The sequence below is a fragment of the Falco punctatus genome (genome assembly GCF_963210335.1).
Source record: "Falco punctatus genome assembly, chromosome: 15".
Lineage (NCBI taxonomy): Eukaryota > Metazoa > Chordata > Aves > Falconiformes > Falconidae > Falco > Falco punctatus.
In genome coordinates, this window is record NC_137595.1 from 423,345 (window position 1) to 437,363 (window position 14,019).

General features: G+C 49.1%; 1 protein-coding gene across 1 annotated transcript in view; it reads right to left on the reverse strand.

The window, feature by feature from the left end:
• Positions 1 to 3,562: 3,562 nt before the first annotated feature.
• LOC308054056 (rho GTPase-activating protein 20-like) overlaps positions 3,563 to 14,019 on the reverse strand; it is a 48,293-nt gene continuing 37,836 nt past the window's right edge. Inside the window, exons 9-15 of the mRNA XM_080366231.1 lie at positions 12,371 to 12,559; positions 11,743 to 11,918; positions 11,050 to 11,211; positions 9,803 to 9,912; positions 8,657 to 8,846; positions 7,926 to 8,040; positions 3,563 to 7,353 (exon numbers count right to left, since the gene is read on the reverse strand). Coding sequence (XP_080222357.1) covers positions 5,612 to 7,353; positions 7,926 to 8,040; positions 8,657 to 8,846; positions 9,803 to 9,912; positions 11,050 to 11,211; positions 11,743 to 11,918; positions 12,371 to 12,559 — 2,684 coding nt within the window. The 3' untranslated portion in view covers positions 3,563 to 5,611. The remainder of the gene's footprint in view (positions 7,354 to 7,925; positions 8,041 to 8,656; positions 8,847 to 9,802; positions 9,913 to 11,049; positions 11,212 to 11,742; positions 11,919 to 12,370; positions 12,560 to 14,019) is intronic.

Genomic DNA, 14,019 nt, shown 5'->3' on the forward strand with positions numbered 1-14,019 from the left:
ATTTGAAATAAGAGCTGGAAACCCCAAGTTTAAGCATCCTGCTGCAAAGTGAGTGGAAAGGATCTGTTCAAGGTCAGGATTTCTGTGAGTGTGTGAAACGATTTTGTTTGGGACCTCGCTGTGGCTCTGCTGCCTCCTGGAGTTAGTTTTCCCCCATTTACCCACTGGGTTCGACCTGCGTTTGTGTTGGGTTTGCAAGCCAGGACCCAACCTGGCAAAGCCGAGCAAAAGGTGAGGGTTACCTCCCAGCATGGAGGCTGCCGGTGGCCCTGGGCCAGCGCGGGTCTTGGGAACATGAGGTGACACTCGTGGGGCAGCCCCAGCACCTTCCACTCAGCAGCAAGCACAGTGGGGAGGCTGCAGCTTCTTCGCGTTCCCATCCCTCCTGCCTGCTGACCTTCTGGCTGCTGGCTGGCTCTGCCTCGGGGCACCAGGAGCTGCTGCCCATGTTCGGTGGCCCCGGCGCTACCGCTGTGCCTGCCCTTAAGGCAGCAGCAATGCTGGCCTGAGCCGTGCCCCTCTCAGCGTGGGCCCAAGTCCACATGGAGCTCTTGGGCATGGGTGAAGTGACACCCTGTACATCCCCGCTATAGGGTTTGGCTTCCTCTCTGGTCCATCGCGCAAAAATTGGTACAAAATTTTATCCAGGCAAACCAACCGAACTCTGCTGGGGGAGTTTTCCAGGGTGGGCCAGAGCTACCTGCTGCAGGAGGTGAATGCAGCAGGGTGGATTTTTTTGCAGGGTCCCAGCGCTGTTTTGGGACCGTGGATGTGGTGACATACTTGGGCTGCAAAGGCTCTAGATTGGTGTTTCACGTAAGCGAGTGCACAGCCAAACCTCCTCAGGGCAGCCCTTCGCTTTGGAATAGCTCAGAAAATGCCTCCAGGCTGCGTGCCCCTCTCTCCCAAACCTCTTCTTCTCCAGCTTGCCCTAGGTTTGCTGTAATAAAGCAAAGAATAAAAGGGATTAAATGAAAGCTGTAAAGGTACCACCACCAGTACCGCTTTGTGTCCCTCCCTGCTCCTGCCGCTGCTGCTACCCCTTGGCTGAGCAGGGAGGACCCCGAGCCCTGCAGCCCTCTCGCGCCCAGGGCCAGGGACCGCAGGTCGCTGCTGGCAGATGGCAGCTTTGTACCCCCGGGCACGATGCCGTGTCCTGGTGGGGTGGCACAGGAGGGGATTCCTCTTCAGACCGCGGGTGTCTTTGGAAGAAAATTTTTCTAGGGCACGGTGTTTGCTTTGATGTGCAGGTAGCCACAATTGCCCGCACGGGTCTTTGGCAAGGCTGCCTGTCCCTTGGGGGTGCTGTGGCAGAGGGCTCTGCACAAAGGAGCTCCCTGCAAAGGGAGGGGGAGAATGTGTCTTGTGAGACTGGCCTGCCTGATGCTGGGATGTCAGAAAAGGGCTGAGAGGGCTGAAATAAACTGCAGCTGCCCCAGGTGTTTCCATCACATTTCTGCCAGCCTGCAGGGTAAGGGAACGAATCATGCTGAGCAGGAATGAGAAGAGGCTGAAGTGCGTGAGTCATTGTCTTTCCAAGGCATGTGGGCTGGACCTGTCTGGCCTTGATCTATCCTGGGAGCAGGTCATGAAGGCTCCTGGCTTCTTGCGTGGCCACTGCACAGCACGTCTTCCCAGCTGGCTGCTGGCAGTGCAGTGCTGGGGGGCTTTCAGCGTGCTTCAGGCCAGCCTAGGCTAAATCTCTCCATTTGACCTGAAAGAGGGCAGAGAGAGGAAGGAAACCTGTTTGTGCCCAAGGGCTGTACATTAGGGGAAAACATGGTCTTTCTGAGGCAGAAAGCCAACTGTGTATTTGGTATTTCTTGTTATGAGCAAGCCAGGCACTGTGGAACTCTTTCAAGACTGCTTGGTGACTTCCAAACACCTCTGCATGCTGCAGGGAGGGGCGCACCCCACTTGGGAGTTTTGAGAAAGGAGTTTTGGTAGCAGCTGGAGATATGTGACAGGAAAATGACATCAAGCAGCACCCTAAGGCATTGCCAATCACGCTCCCAGCCGGTGTAAACCGCTGTCGGAGGTGATGGCTGGAAGGATGGGGTACTGTCCTGTTGAGGAACGTGGCCTGTATTTGATGGTTTTGTAATTGTCTTCCTCAGACTTTCCAGGAGCACTGGTCCAGAGACTCCCCCACATGACAGGAGATGAATGAAACATGTTTAGGAGGAAGGCAAAGCCAGACTGGTTGCACCTCCCATCTTTGCAGGAGGGCAGAGCATTCCTCTTTATCCTTATCGTGACTTGTCCGCTGCTGTGCAGCTGTCTGTGGTGCGCTGCCCGCGCAGGGGGGTACTGGCAGCATGCCTGCAGGCTGCTGGGGGAACTGGCAGCCCCCATGGCACAGGGACCCGCTGCAGGATGCCTCCTGCAGTGACTGACAGGAAGGCTGGGTGCTCTCACAAGAATCAAGTCAGAATTTGTAGTTTGGGCAATTTATAGTTGTGGCCTTGAAGTTTCCCGGGGTTAACAGCAGCAGTTTAGCATTGCTGCTCTGCCATGAGACTTTTTTGTCTCTATGGGGCCTTATGTCTGCATCGGGACAGTGGGCAGGGTTTGGAGATGGGGCTGAGTGTTAAGGCACTTACCTGTTCCTCAGCTACAGTGTGAGCATGTGGGATAGTGGCACAGCTCACAGGTTTCCTGGTCTGCTACTCCTAGGAATCTAAGACTAATTTGCTACGTGTATTTTGATGGCCTGGAAGGAAGTGGAACGCTTGTGCTAACTTAGTGAATGTAGGGTTGGATACCAAAATGTGGGGAGCATCTTGGTCTCCAGCAGGCTGGACTCTCGGAATTGCATTATTGCCAGGGCTGATGGAAAAGGAGTGCTGCAGATCTGCACGCCCAGGCCTAGAGGTAGCAGGTAAGCAAGGTTGGTAGCAGGTAAGCAAGGGTGCCGTGCTCTTGCAGAGGCCAGTCTCCCTCCATCTTGTGCAGGACCCTGCCTCTGTTGGGCAGCCACATGCTCCCAAAGGGGCCAGCGGTTTGTGCTACCACATTTCGTTTTGTTTTAAACGAAGAAAAATTATCAATAGAAAGCTGGGTTAGAGCAACTATTCAGGGAAATGCACCCATATTAGGCAGCCTAAGATGAGATGAGGAAAAATGTGTTTTGCCCTGCCCCTGCTAATGTTTCCATAAACCAATCTCTTTCTAACTCACTCGTAATTCTTTTAGGTGACTCAAGTCACAAGCTCTTACTCTGCATTTGGTCCAGGTCCCCTTCGTTTGAACTGAGACCAGTCCAGCCACCAAGCCAGTTTAGAATCCATTAGTATGTTCAGAATTCAGAATAATCTCTCTTCCAAGTACAGACCAACTTTTCCCATAATATTTAGTGCTGTTTCACCTTCCTGAAAATACACAAATAAGAGTAATGCTGGAGCGGATTTGCTGGGTGCAGGCTCCTGGGCAGCATGGCCAACCTGGCAGAGTGGCCTGGAAGCACATGTGTTTCACGGCACGGTTTGTGTCTTGCCACCACCTGAGCACAGAGGGGAGGGAAGGAAGAGCAAGGGAACGAACTAGGATCACTACACCACAATGACAAACTCGCGTGTCTTTTATTGAAATAGTTACAACTGTAGCCCTGGAAAAAAGGTGGTGAATGCCTCGTCATTGTTCACGTGTGAGGGAAATGGTGGTGGGGGTTGTGCTACAAGTATATACAACTTTCATCATACAAAGGCCACATCTGAGCGTTAAACACCCTGCACGTAACAAATCAAACTCTCTATACCTTGGGAAGTGGGCTCTGGGCTTCCCCCCTCTCCCCTGCTCTGGTGTTTGATGGGTGAATTGGGAGTGCTGGGCCAGCTGCCTGGCATGGTCACAGGCACCAAGCAGGTGAGCGGAGGCAGCCGATACCCGCTGGATCATTCTGCAGAGTGCCCCCCCCCCCCCCCCCCCGCCCCGTGCAAGGGCTGAGCTGTGGCAGGTGTCAAGCAACTCAAGACAGAGCTATTTGCAGACACTTAACAACTTGCAGAAGGCACTTACTCCACAAGCCCTACCTTTCAGACATTGCGATTCATGTATTTCTCGTCCTTCACCCGCTCACTGTTAATCTAGTAAAAGAAGCATCTCTCTGAGAGAAACCACCTTAGAAAACTTTCACGTAACTTTCAAATGAAACATCCTGAACTTTTAAACTTTTGATACTTTTCCCCATCAATTTCATAATGCCTGTCAAACTACTGTGGTGCTCTCAGCTGCTTTTTAGAGCTCAACTGGCAGCATTGCAACCCTCTAAGCAAGTCCTGTTAGGGCTATGGTGCTTCTGAGCATTGCTTTGAGTGGAATCACAGGGATGCTCTGAGGGTCCACTGGCTGCACCACTTTACTGGTGCAACACAAGAAGTCTGCTTAGCACATCCCTGCCTGGCACTTCTCCAAAATTAATTCTGCTGGAGCACCCTGGGCCATGTACTATGCTGAGCGGGAACCTGCTTCTCTGAAACAGCATCAGTGCTGTTGAAGCCTGGACAGTCTCAGCTTACGGACTGTCTGAAAACTTTCTGGCCAGATGGTGCTTTGCCTCAGCAACCACTCAACAATGTTCTTGTCAACTTCCACAAATCCTTGTCCTCATGCTAAAGCCAAATCTTGCTTAAGTCATTCTCAGCATGACTCGGAATTTGATTACTTGCCCCATCTACACTGCCTCTGGAAAGGGCCTTCTGAAATGTCACCATCCCTTACACAAATCTGATGTCACCTTTTACTAGGACTAAAATGACCAGCTACTCCCAGAGGACAGTGAAGAAGACAAATGTTCCTAGCCCTGCCAAAGCAACACTCCAAAAATCCTTTATAGTAACTGTGGCTCTGTCAAATGCTAGCTTTAAGGGAGGTATGAGAATAGAGAGTCAATGCACTATTAATTGGAAAAAATAAAAGCAATCTTGGGGTTAAAATGATATATATGCTATCTGCCAGTGAAAGCTGGGCTTTGGGCTCCGGGCTGTGTTTGGTATTTCTGGAACCCAGCCTCAGTGATGAATTCAGACTGTGAGCCAGACCACCAGGGGATAAAGGATGAGCAGAGAGAAGCAGTGGTGACGTCTGGGATGGAGGTGAAGGGTCTTCCTTTGGATGAATGGTGGCAATGAACAGTGAATAATGGAGTATTTTGTGCAAGCGTAAAGGTTTTTAACTGATTCTGATGGAGTGTTTGCTGTCCCAACTCTCTGGTCATCCATATACAGCAGCAGCTGGCTGGAGAAAATAAAGCAGTTTTTCCTTTCCTGCTTTAAAAAGAAATTATTTGAGTCAGACCCTGCACAGGTCAGCTAATTCATGGACAGGGAGGGGCATTCTGGTGGCATTCAGACCACTAGACACCCAGGCAGTGAAGTCTCTTCTGTAGAAAAAGGGTATAAAGAAAAAAACACACACACGCACGCGCACACTCACCCACCCACCCCGCCTCAGCCAAAATTAATGTTAAACCCCAACTTTACATACACATTAGTGCCACTTTACACTTATTGCCCCATGCAGCCTGCTAGATTCTTCACACCCTGATCATATCTTACAGAATATTTTTATGCTGCACATAAAAAAAATATTCAGTTCTTCCACATCCATCTCCCTAGACAAATGTCTCTTCTGCAAACGCCTCTGCATCATGCTCCTCGTTGGCTCCCTCTGCCCGTTGCTGGCTCCTGAGCCACTCCACCCTGCTCCGCAGGACTTCGTTCTCCACTGCTTCTGCCTCGGCCACAGGACAGGTCTTGGTTTCATCGTGCTTGAAATACTCCCTGATGGTGTTTCGAATGGAGGTGGGGAGGATGATGCGGATGGTGTGGCTGAATGTGTTGAAGCCCTTGCTCTGGGCTGGCGCCTGCGCCATTTCCACTGGCTTGCTCTCCAGCTCCTGGGGAGCAGAGGCACTTGGGGGGGGCTCTCTGGGCTCTGCCTGTGGGGATGGGCTCATTTGTTCGTGGTGGTAGCGCCTGGAGACAGACTGCAGGACGAGAGGGGTATTCTGCCCATAGAAAACTGTCTGGGGGATATGGACTCTCACAGTCTGCAAGCCTTTGGAGAAGCTTTGCTCACTGCTGCTGCTGGGTGAGTCACTGCTGCTGGTGTTCACCATGTCATTCTTCTCTTCCTCTTCCACTGGAGAACCCCAACAGCTTTCTTTATTTGGGGCCACATAAAATGTTATCTTGGTGCGCTTCAGGCTTTCCTGGCTTGGAGGGCAGGAATCAACACTTTTGATTTCTATGTTCTTCACCGCCTTCTCCCTGTGCTGCTGGTGGCTGCTCTGTGGGGATCTCTTGCTGGCTGGGCTGGCAGCTGGGAGCTCAGGTTTTCTTTCCAACTCTTCAGTATAATCTTGGCTCCTGAGCCCCGGGCCAGGGCCCCCACCATAGCCCAAGTGTCTCTCCTCTTCCTCCCAGTCAATGTCAGTTCGTGGGCTTCCCACAGCAACTGTGCTGACAGATGGAGAACTTTCCCTCTCTTCAAAGGAGTGACTGCTTTCTACAGCCTGGGGTTCATCCTCAGGGGAACTGTCCAGGTCACACAGATGTAAAGGCACAGGAGATGTGAAGGACTTGTGCCACCCTTTTGGGGACCTCTTGGTGATCTTGGGAGACACAGCATGAAGTCTGGCAGACGTGCCAAACATGAATGGCAGGGATGAGACGTCTGTGGGACTAATGGCCGATGACTCTGAGCAGTAGGAGAAAGCGCTGTCTAAGGAGCTGAGCGAGGAGGCAGATGGGGAGGTGGTGGCAGAGGACAGGCTAGAGAAGCTGGACCTGTTGGACAGGCTGGATTTCTGAAGGCTGAGCTGCTTCACCCTAGAGCTGGTCTGAGGTGACTGCCACAAGTTCTGCCTGGCCTTATTAACCCCAGGGCTTAGGCCTTCGTCAATCAACTTCTGGCTCTCCACCTGCAGCTGCTTGAGCCGGTGGATGTAGTCTGTATGGCTGTGCATAATGGTGGCATCGCAGCTGGATTGACGGGCCACCGGCTCGTGGCTCTGTGCGGGTAGCTGGGAGCTGAGGCAGACGCTGGGCTCTGACAAGCACCGGTCCCTGGCCAGGCTGAGTGTGCGTATTGAGCCAATGGAGCAGAAGGAGCCCTCCTCTTCCAGGAGGTCATAGCTGTCTGCGCTGGTGTTCTTCCGGGCTTTGCTCTGGTAGCAGGCTGTGATCTCACTGAAGAGGTCCCAGTCTTCCTGATCCTCACTGAGTAACAAGCTGCTGGATGGTTCAAAAAAGGCATCTGTTTCAGGGACCAGGTGGTGCTTTTGTCCCTCTGGGTCACAAGCAGAAAATTCCAGCTCATCAGAGGAATCATCATGCTGAACCAAGCCTATGCCTGGGGCAGAGAACACAAATTAATTTGCTGGAGTGGTTTGCTTCCTCAGCCTGTACAGTACCTTACAGCCAAGGCAGGGAAATACTATCAAGTCCATGGAAAAGCAAAGATGATCCATGATTTATACAGGGCTCAGAGCAGGACTGGGACCAATATAAAAAAATCTGGCTTGATGACCTGAGCTTTCACCACTGGCCTATATTCATAGGATGGTTAACAGAGACAACCCGGTCTCTTTCTGTTCAACTGTTTGTTTTAGCTTTACAGAATTAAGCTGGAAGAAAAGACTGATGGGACGTGGCATTGCTAAAGGCTACACTAAATTCTTGTGATGGCTGGAATAAGTTGAGCAGCAGCCACAAAGACAGCCATCCTCAGGGACACACTGGAAGCAATGCACCTCAGCCCTCTGCTTTGCCTGTGCCTGGAAGGCAAAGGGAAAGCCAACACCAACTGGTTTGGAGTGTTTTTTCTTGGAAAAGACACGAAGAGGAAACAAACTCTTTTGCATGAGGCGTTTACCTATAAAAAGATTTTAAACACTTCCGGAAGATACAGTACCACCAGCTTACCCAGAGATTCCTCTGAGCTTTTGGGCTTCTTGTCTGGCCTTTGAAACAAGGAAGCAATGTCACCTCCAAAAATCTCTCCCGAGTTTTCAATCAGGAACTGCACTAACAAAGCCACCTGGCAAAGACATGAATTTACAGAGTCAGTTTCAGGAAAACACAGCCAGCTATATAAAGCAAGTCCAATCAGTCCCAGAACATTCCCTTTCCTTTGATAAAGGTGTAAATTCCTGCAGAACCTTTTGCCCAAGAAGCTGTTAAGAACATGGCAAGGCATCTGTATGAGCTACACCTGGGGCGAGAATATGAGCTACATGAACTGTTACAGTTTGCTAAGCACAGCACGTTCTACAATTTTCCTTATTGTTGATAACACCTCATAAGCGACAAGCAAGGATTCCTCCCCTCTGATGCACTGCCATGTTCATTACTTGCTTTGTCCTGGCAAGATGGCTTTAGACCCAGCTGAAGTGGCAGCTGCTCCATCTTTCTTGTGCTTGCTTGACCATATGTGGGAAAGCAACCACAGCTTCCCTTTCTACCCTGGAGAAACTGAGTGGCTAAATTCCCCTACCAGCATGGGCACAGCCGCACAGGGAAAGGACCCAGCCCGGATGCCACCTGGCTTAGCACTGTCACTGATCCTGTGCCTTCCTCTAGTCAACAAAATACAGTGTCCATAAAAAGCAGTAAAAGGGGAAGGCATGCACGAGGCCAAACCCGTGAAAAATTACCTTTTTTGTAGACCTGCTTTCCTCTTCAGGCCCCATGGGACTGGGTAGCCACAGCATATTGGGTGCTATGCAAAGAGCCAGGTTAAAGGCATTCATCTGATTCACGCCAGAGTTCTGCTCAATATGATGGAGGACCCCAAAGAGGTGTCTGAGTAAGATGAGGTTGGCTTCTGGAAGCTGGTTGACCAGACTGTTCAGGGAGTGGGAACAATGGAAAATCTTGCCATTCACAAAAATCTGCTCTTCAGATTTAACAATTTGCTTCCCAAAGCTTTTGCCCCCTTCTGCCCTTTTGTAACCAGTCTGAGACATTCACATTTGATAATGAAGTAAGGCTGCGTTGCTCCCCTCCACCGACTTAGGCGAGAGCCACAGCTCTACATCCCCATTGCCCACCCGCCCTCGCTGCCTGCTCCCAGACCTGGAGGCACCAAGGGACTTGAGTCAAGAATGTGTGGGTAGAAGTCCACAATGCCCTAACAAAACAATGACTGCCCAGAGGAGATGCACACAGCTGCAGGCCAGCAGCACACGAGGTGATGCCACTGCCTGTGCCCCATGCGATAGAGCCCACGGAGGGAGGAGACCCAGACCAAATGGTAAGGTGCAAAACTATTTTTCTTATCAAACAAGAAGAGGTCTGATACACTGCATATCCCACGAGATGCTGATGACAGACTATTTGTGCTCAGGGCAGCAGCCTCAAGGCAGTGAAGCTGATTTCAAGGTCCCAGCCCCCACCTTGGCATCAGGGCTATTTCTTTTAACTGCCAATATGATGATCAGCTTCATTTTGTGCACATAAGAAAAAAAGCGACCGCTGTTAAGGATCTAAGGCTGCTAACATTTGATGTACTCCTGGTGGCTGAACTATTGTGCTTTTTCAGTTTGGTGGTTCTGGTAATTTGAACTGGTCATCAGAAAAGAATTTTCTAATGACATTTTTTGGGGTCAGAAACGTTAACAATGTTCATAAAAGACCACTGAAAGGAACATGTTCTGACCAGTGACACTGGCAATCAGCAGTAGCTCTAACTGTGGCCTGGAGCATTGCCAGTTGTCTCCCAGAAGATGAAGTTTACGTTTAGGGCTATATGCTCCCCTCTTCTTCCACCAAAAGAAGCTTTTACAAAGGCTTTTACGAACCTTTTGATGGCTTCAATCTTATGTGCCCGATTTTCCGTGTCCACAGCTTCCATCCACAGTCCGTGCATGTCTGAGGATAGAACACTGTCAGGTATATTTCGGAGAAAATCCTGAATTAAATATATATATGCAGAGCAGTCTGGTCAGTTTTGAATTCTTTGTTTTGGTTTCACCATGCATATAGTCATTGTTTATTCATATTAAGCACATGATAAAACAAGACCTGACACAAATGCATTTCTCTTGCCCCCCGTCCCCTGCCCCCCCCTGCCCCCCACAACTGTTCTCCTGCAAGGCAGCCACCAGCCCTTGTGCCCTGCCCCTTCTCCAGAGCAGGACTCAGCTCTGCTGCTGCAGACAAAAGACTCAAACCTATGGCTGCGCATAATTCTGTTTGAAACATTTCTCAGCTATGAGGGTTGCTGTTGTTTTTTTTTCTCAGGGGTCTATTTAACCACTTAATATATGTCTTGTGTTGGAAAGTGACTGAATATCCTCCTGGTCCACAGCTTTTTGTATTAGGTCAACAAGAGTAAGAGACAGGGACTTTTTTGATACTTCAGGTGCCTGAATTATTCTGACCAGATTTAACTGCCAGTGCAAAAGATAGGCTTTTTCTTACTAAAACTTGGGTCTGACCCTAAGCTTCATGCCCCATGCACCACAACCCCTCTGCTTGGATGCGGCAGCTGTTTTCCGTCTTGCTTACTGGCTGATGAGAGGGTGAAGGCTTAGGATCTAGATAGCAGAGGCCAGCTCCTTTGAGTATGGCCTCTCTGTTTGAGGGGGATGCAGATCAGTTGCAGTTAAATAGCACAAGTCCTCCTGTATCTCCCTGCAGTCTCTTCTGTGTGTCCAGGAAGGACAAAGAGCATCTGTGCTACTGCCACCAAAGGGCTTCATGCCTACGTCAATGCAGCATCTGAACTGCTGAGTCCAGACTCTGGCATGTTATTTGGCACTGTACAGATACCATGGTTATTTTGGAGGTAGACCTTGCTGTATCTCCTGCTGGAGGCTGTTTTATACGGGAAGGTGCAAAATGGAAAACTGGCCTGAGGGCCACTGCGTGAAAACAAGCACCTCTGCGCACATAAATGGACTAAGCCATCAGGTGAGAATGTGCCTTGCTGGCAAATGCCTTCTGTTCCCACCCAAACCTTTCCTACCAGTTAAGAGTCAAGTTGCTTCCTTAAAGAAGGAAGGTACCATTAGCCCAGACAGCTGAGTTACTTGGCCAAACATACCGTGATGACAGCTGCAGCCACAAAGACTGACTCTCCATCCACTTGGACATCATCTCCAGAATTCAGCTTCTCTTTCAGTTCCTTGCAAGTCTTGGCATTGGCAGAACGTCTGAAAATGCCTCTGGTAGAGGGACCCTCATGGTACAGAAGGAGCAGCATATCCTAAAAGAAATCCCAGTTGTACTTAAGAGCCTAACACTTTATCCTGTTGTTTGGTATATCATACCTCACATATTATAACATAATTAGCATAAGACCTAGTCAGTACTGGGAAGAGGACAGACATAGGAGAGCTTTATCATGATTTAACCAGGGACGAGAGCCCACCAGCTAAATCGCAGGTACAGTTCATATGGGTATGCTTATCCTGTGGCAAGTGTGAGCCCGTGGGCTCTTGCAGTGAACGAGGTCTGGGCTATGTAGCATGGCATAGTCCACTGACATTGCTCCTTGTCAGCTTCTGATTACCTGGTTGGAGACACACACTGGAACGGGACAGACATCTGTGCATGAAGTGATCTGGATTACACAGGAGAGGGATGCTCTCACTCTTGTTACTGAACTAGATGTGAATCACCAGCAAATGATGGTCTTTTTCCCCATCCAATCCTCATAAATACTACAAGTGGCTTTAAATTCTGGGCTAAACACATCAAGTTTATGTCAGGACGAACAGTACCGGCTGCTCCTTACCATGATTGGCTTGGGAAGGATCCCGTCGGGACAGACAGAGGACAGAGACAGACCGAAGAGCTTCCGTGGGGTGGTAGGGGACTGCGATGGAGGGCTGTTTGTGGGGGTGCTGGTGCTGCGGCGCAGGGCCCAGTCAATCAGGGACTTCTTCCTCTTGGTGTGCTTCTGCAGTGACTCTGAAAGAAAACACAGACCTCTGTTACACACCCATCTGTCCTTCCTACTGGCCAGAGAATGACCTACAGAGCTCCCAGCAGAGCAAGGACTTTCAACCATCATGTCTTTAATAACCACACTCTTAATGGGGATGGCCAGATAACATACAGCCATGAAACCACTTGTTAATCTCTCAACCATCAGCAAAACTCTTCCTCAATCACTATTCTTCAGGGAACCCTCCTGTTTGTGCAATGTAAGAATGGCTTGCAATTGAAAGGCAGTTGAAGACTGAAAGCTAATTCTGAACATTGCACAGACAAATTAGCCCCTCTGCAATCTCTTCTTCTTTGCATGCAATCAGCTACAAGAGCAACTCTGGGATATGTGTACGATGCTAGGAATAGTTTGGCACTGCCACGGAAAGCGGCAAAGTCTCTGCCTGGTTGCAATGCACTCCTGCTGCCCCTACCTCTCCTCAGCTGCACTGGAGCTTGGAGCCGAGGTTTCAGGACAAATTGACGCTGTTTTTCCTTTGGCAGCTGATCAAAGAAGGAAGCCTTTGTCCCATCAGCCAGGAGGGTGTTATTGTTACTTCCTTGTTGCTGGTCAGCAGAGTCCCGGATATAGTTCAATGCGATGCTGAAAGGATGCTCGTGCCCTGTTGAGCAAAGAGTTGTATTAAGAGCACGCAAAGATGCAGAGCTATGTGAAAACAGCTCCAGATCTGGACAGAGGAAGAAGTAGCCACATCCAATGGCTCCCACTGCAGCTGGGCCTCTAAGTGATGCTGCTCAAAACCTCCACCTGCGGTCTAAAGAGGCCAGGGCACATCTATGCCTATATATAACCACTGCTTTACAGATAAGTTCCTCCAGTTAAACATGGACAGCCAATCTTCGTTAGGTCTCCAGAACATTATGTATTAACATTATTAACCTTAGCTCTCCAGAACATCATGCAGCAAAGCACTATTAACTGGGTTTTAGCCCTTGTTAATAGGCTTATGGGCCCCACTGCACTAACAAAATACTGCAAGCACTGCTCTGTGTAGGACCTAGCTTGCTATGACAGTCCAGTAGGCATTGGACGAATACAAAAAGCATGTGCCACAACAACTTGGAAAGCACCCACAAATAAACATGTGCAGTCTAAAGAGCCCCAGAATAATAGTCTTACTATGACAACACATGGTCTTTAGAGCAAGACCTCTTTAATAAAACAACATGCATAAACTTCCTTGGAGAGCCTGGGGATGTATTTATTGGGTTATTACTGAAAACACAGTGCAGAGTTAATGCAGAGATTACTCACTTGACATAACTAAGCAGTATCCTACAGGGCAAAACAGTATGAGCAATGGCTGCACCACTGGCTGACCACATCTGTCAGAGAAGCAAGGAGCTGTTTAGATGCATCTGCCAGCTTTGGTTTAGATGCTGCGTAAATCAGCGCATTTCCTTGCTTCCTCTCTGGCAGATTGTACAGTTAATCTTACATTTTGCTGTCTTGTTCTTGCCAATAATCCACAAATAAAAACTATTATTATTGTTAGTGTTATTGGAAAACTCCAGCTTTGGTGATCTCCATGATGAACAGTTAGGACTTAACAGACAAAATTCAGTGGTTTATTTTAAAACGTTTCTTGTATTTCTGAAATCATCTCCTACGGATCTCCATCACTGTCCTCTGTTGTGACTGTCCTCAAATCCCTCTACATACACACCTACTTTCCAAGCCTCAGTAGTTTCTAAAGCCTAAACACAAACTGTTAAAAAAGAAAGTTTTCAAATAAAGAGCCTGCAGAGGGCATTGCCTCAAGCAGCCCACATGGGCTTGTGAGATCAGATCAGTACTGGCTTAAGGTGGCAATTCAGAGCACAATGTTAAGAAGCCACATGCAACAAATTGGGTTTTTAATGACATGACACCTTCCGTGGAAAACAGTTCCCTTATTTGTGAACTGAAACACAATGAAAGCTAAATAAATACCAAAAAAGTAGGATAAACCTGTTAGCTTCTGAACTAGAGGCAAAAAGGTCACCAATGGATCCATCTAAAAATTCTGCTTCATTCAGCTGCCAAAGTATTTTCCTCTGGACTGAGCATGTTCTTGCTGCA